This window comes from Gossypium arboreum, chromosome 10 (assembly GCF_025698485.1).
Source record: "Gossypium arboreum isolate Shixiya-1 chromosome 10, ASM2569848v2, whole genome shotgun sequence".
Lineage (NCBI taxonomy): Eukaryota > Viridiplantae > Streptophyta > Magnoliopsida > Malvales > Malvaceae > Gossypium > Gossypium arboreum.
Window position 1 is genome coordinate 99,388,891 of NC_069079.1, and position 3,359 is coordinate 99,392,249.

The following is a 3,359-nucleotide window of genomic DNA, read 5'->3' on the forward strand; positions in this document are numbered from 1 at the left end:
TACATCATATCCAACACAATGCTCGTCCAATGACATTGTCATAAGTGTGTTACCCTCATAGAATATCCTTAATCTCTTTGGCATAATATTCGTTCTCCCAATATGGTTCTATTTTATCTCATAGTAACCATTGCATCTTCCTTCATAAAAAGTCAATCACTATCAAATAATGATCAAGTCATCTATCACAAAGGCGAACGACTTGTGACCACATTTACTTTTCATCAACCATGTAATGCCAATAAGAGGATATCATCTACCCATATCTCAACCTATATATGAATTCCACTGATGTGAATGACGCTACATACTGCAGAAGTCGTACACCCAATGCACCAGCTTTCAGCTCCTTACCTATTAAGATTATTTTTAAGATTATTTTTTTATATTTACCAAGGTAGCCCTAATTTTCCTTAAGTGTTTCATTGGGTCACCAAGGTTTCAAGTAGATGGGTTTCTCCACATGTTCTACGAATCAGGCCAATTCATGTGAGCCGAATAAATTTTATTTCATCAATTGACCTCTGTAAGACACTCTTTACACATTCAATACAGATTTTAATCCGCAACCCATGATATAAACACACCTAACTTGTTTCAATAAAAAAAGAATTATCATACTTGGAAAATTAAGTGTGTGCAACTTCAGTTTGAAAATTAGAATTTATCCATTGATAAAGTGTAAATTGAGTTTATAATTAAATAATCGCCTATCACATATAACTAAGTGTAAATCTATGTAAACTATCTTGAAAAATAATGGGAAAATTATAATCAATTGAATTGAATATGTTTCTTTAAAAAAATCTCATAAAATTGGTGTGTAAACCTGCTTGCTCTTCTTCTCTCCTATATATCTTTTCTTTTCATTTTTCCCCGTCTCTCAAATTATATGAATCTCCAAATAGTTTTTAATAAAATTCCATGATCTTATTCTTCTAAAAAATGTCTTGATGAACGATAAAGATCATAAGGAGCCCACAAATGATCAACCACACAAGGTTTCCTGGAATCAAGCCTCAACCATGGCTTCCCTTTCCCACTCCAATGGAGAAGGCTAATGGGACCAGGGTGAAGATTCCTGCATTTGCCTTCGAAGTTATCGCCACCCAGTCCATGCTGGTTCCACCTGTGATCCACTGGCTTAATGTTCCCAGCCAAAACCAGCAAAAATGGTGGCAAAGAACCCAAATGATATATCCTTTTCTTCTTTTGGAATGCCATCCATTGCTCAACTTTCTTCGTATACCCTCCTTTTCTCCATTTATCGACATCCACGACCATTACTCCAGTGTTAAAATAACATGGGTTCCTTCCTTGAAATGTATTCGACAGCACCGGGTCGGACCAGAAAGCATCGTTGAAATAGACTGTAAAGTTTGCATGGCAATATTCGGGGGCTGCTAACACCTTGTCTTCCATGTCTACATCCCAAAGCTTTCCGATATCATCCACCACAACCAGGTCTGAGTCTAAATAAAGAACCCTTTTCACATCGGCCGGTAATATATCAGCGAGATAAATCCTTGCGTAGTTCAAAGGCTGGTCCAAAGCTTGTCGGATCGACTTGGATATCTTCCCACGAACTCGGTTGGAATCGAAACGATAGATCTTGAAATTCAGGTAAGGGAAAGTGGATTCGATGCTGGAAACCAGCTCCACATCGGAATGAGCACAAAGGAAATGGAAGGACAGGTTTTCGGGGCAAGTCGAGTGTTGCAACATGGATAAAACAGCCGCCATTGTTCCACGGAGGTAGTTTTCGTCGAGGGTCATTGCAATGTGAATCCTGTCGTCCTTGTTCGATCCACATGAATCGCCATTGCGGAAAGCCGGGGCTTCCCTGAACACGGGAAGTTTAACCGGAGAAGGGTCGTGAATGATGGTTCTGACACGGATGGCGACGGTGGTAGTGACGGCGGAGTGGAGGAGGATGAGGAAGGAGAGGATAAGGCCATGCGGCGAAGCAATAGGGATCGGTAAAGTTCTCCACAAGGCCATCCTGTGCCTGGCTTTTTGGGTTCTTTGGGGGAGGGGGAGTAAAAAGTCGAAGGTTAAAGGATGAAAAATAGAGCAGGCATTTTAGATTAAAATCTAAACCACAAAAATAGGGGAATAGATATAAAAAAAAGGGTTTGTAGAAATATTTATTTTGATGGTTAAAGGGTTGGATGGAAGAAGATGAGCAAATTATAGGAAAGGAAAAAGGAAAAAATAATTTAAGATCGAGGAAGGACGACAGCAGCCTAGATTTTTGGAGATATGTTTGGGAAATCTATTTTTTCCATTTCCCCATTTTGAGAAAACATTTTCAGATTTTTCTGTTTCAACAACGGTGGAGACTCTACTTTTATATCTTTGGGTTTTGGTTATTTTAGATTTCATCACTATCATTCCACACGTTCACTACAGGCTTGTGTTTGCTATAAAAAGCTGCCTTGGAATTCTACTTTCTTCCCATCCTATTTTTCATTTTATTCTTGCTCAATTAATTTCTTTTCAATTTATTTCAACTCTCCCATGTTTAACTCATTTTATTGCATGCATTTCCTATACTCTTATTATTTCAATTAAATTGAGTCTTGACTCTTGAATTTGGAATATGTATATGGATCCGGGTTAGACCAAGAAAGAAGGGTTTGGTTGCATTAGGTTGTTATCTGCCGGTTGGATCATATTTTATATTTGCTAGTTCGAAATATGGATCTAAAATTTTATACTAATAATTTTATACATTTTTTATTAAACTTTTTTATATAGTCATCTATAACATTATATATTTAGTATAGGTTTATTTTTTAACGTGTTCTAAATTATATAATATATAAAAATAACATAATATAAAGTATTATAAACTCAGGCCTTGAATGTTTAAGCTCGAGCCCAATCCATTTTTAAACAGGCTTAATTTTTTATCCAAACCCATTTCTCAATATATATTTTTGCCCAAACTCTCCCAATTTTAAGGCAGTATTCGGGCTATAACTATTTATGAACAAGACTAATTATGACTATAACTATTTATGGGCCGAGTTGGGTTTGGGTCTTGTCCGGTCTATTTAGATCAACTTTTTAAATTTTGATCTGAAATATGGATTTACTTTTTGCCCAAGTTTAACCCAATTCAAAAATGTAAACCTAAGACCGATTTGGTCCGACTATATTTAATTTTTAATTAATTTTATTTAAAAATATTTTTAAAAAATATAATATACTAAATGTACTAAAAAGATTAAAATATAAGTTTTCTAACATATTAAAAATATATTAAAATATTTATATTAAAAACACTACCATAAACATAATAAATTTTATCATATTAAAAGCACAAATAAATATAATAAATGTTTGTTGTGTTA

At 35.1% G+C, this 3,359-nt stretch overlaps 1 protein-coding gene across 1 annotated transcript; it reads right to left on the reverse strand.

Annotated features, from left to right (window-relative positions):
- Positions 1–644: 644 nt before the first annotated feature.
- Positions 645–2,217, reverse strand: LOC108477900 (probable galacturonosyltransferase-like 4). The gene has a single exon (XM_017780372.2). The coding sequence runs from the start codon at positions 1,999–2,001 to the stop codon at positions 931–933; it is 1,071 nt and encodes a 356-aa protein (XP_017635861.1). The 5' UTR covers positions 2,002–2,217; the 3' UTR covers positions 645–930.
- Positions 2,218–3,359: the final 1,142 nt, after the last annotated feature.

Bases quoted from the DNA above. Each gene is read 5' to 3' on its own strand.
- LOC108477900 (XM_017780372.2), bottom strand. From the start codon at position 2,001: ATGGCCTTGTGGAGAACTTTACCGATCCCTATTGCTTCGCCGCATGGC.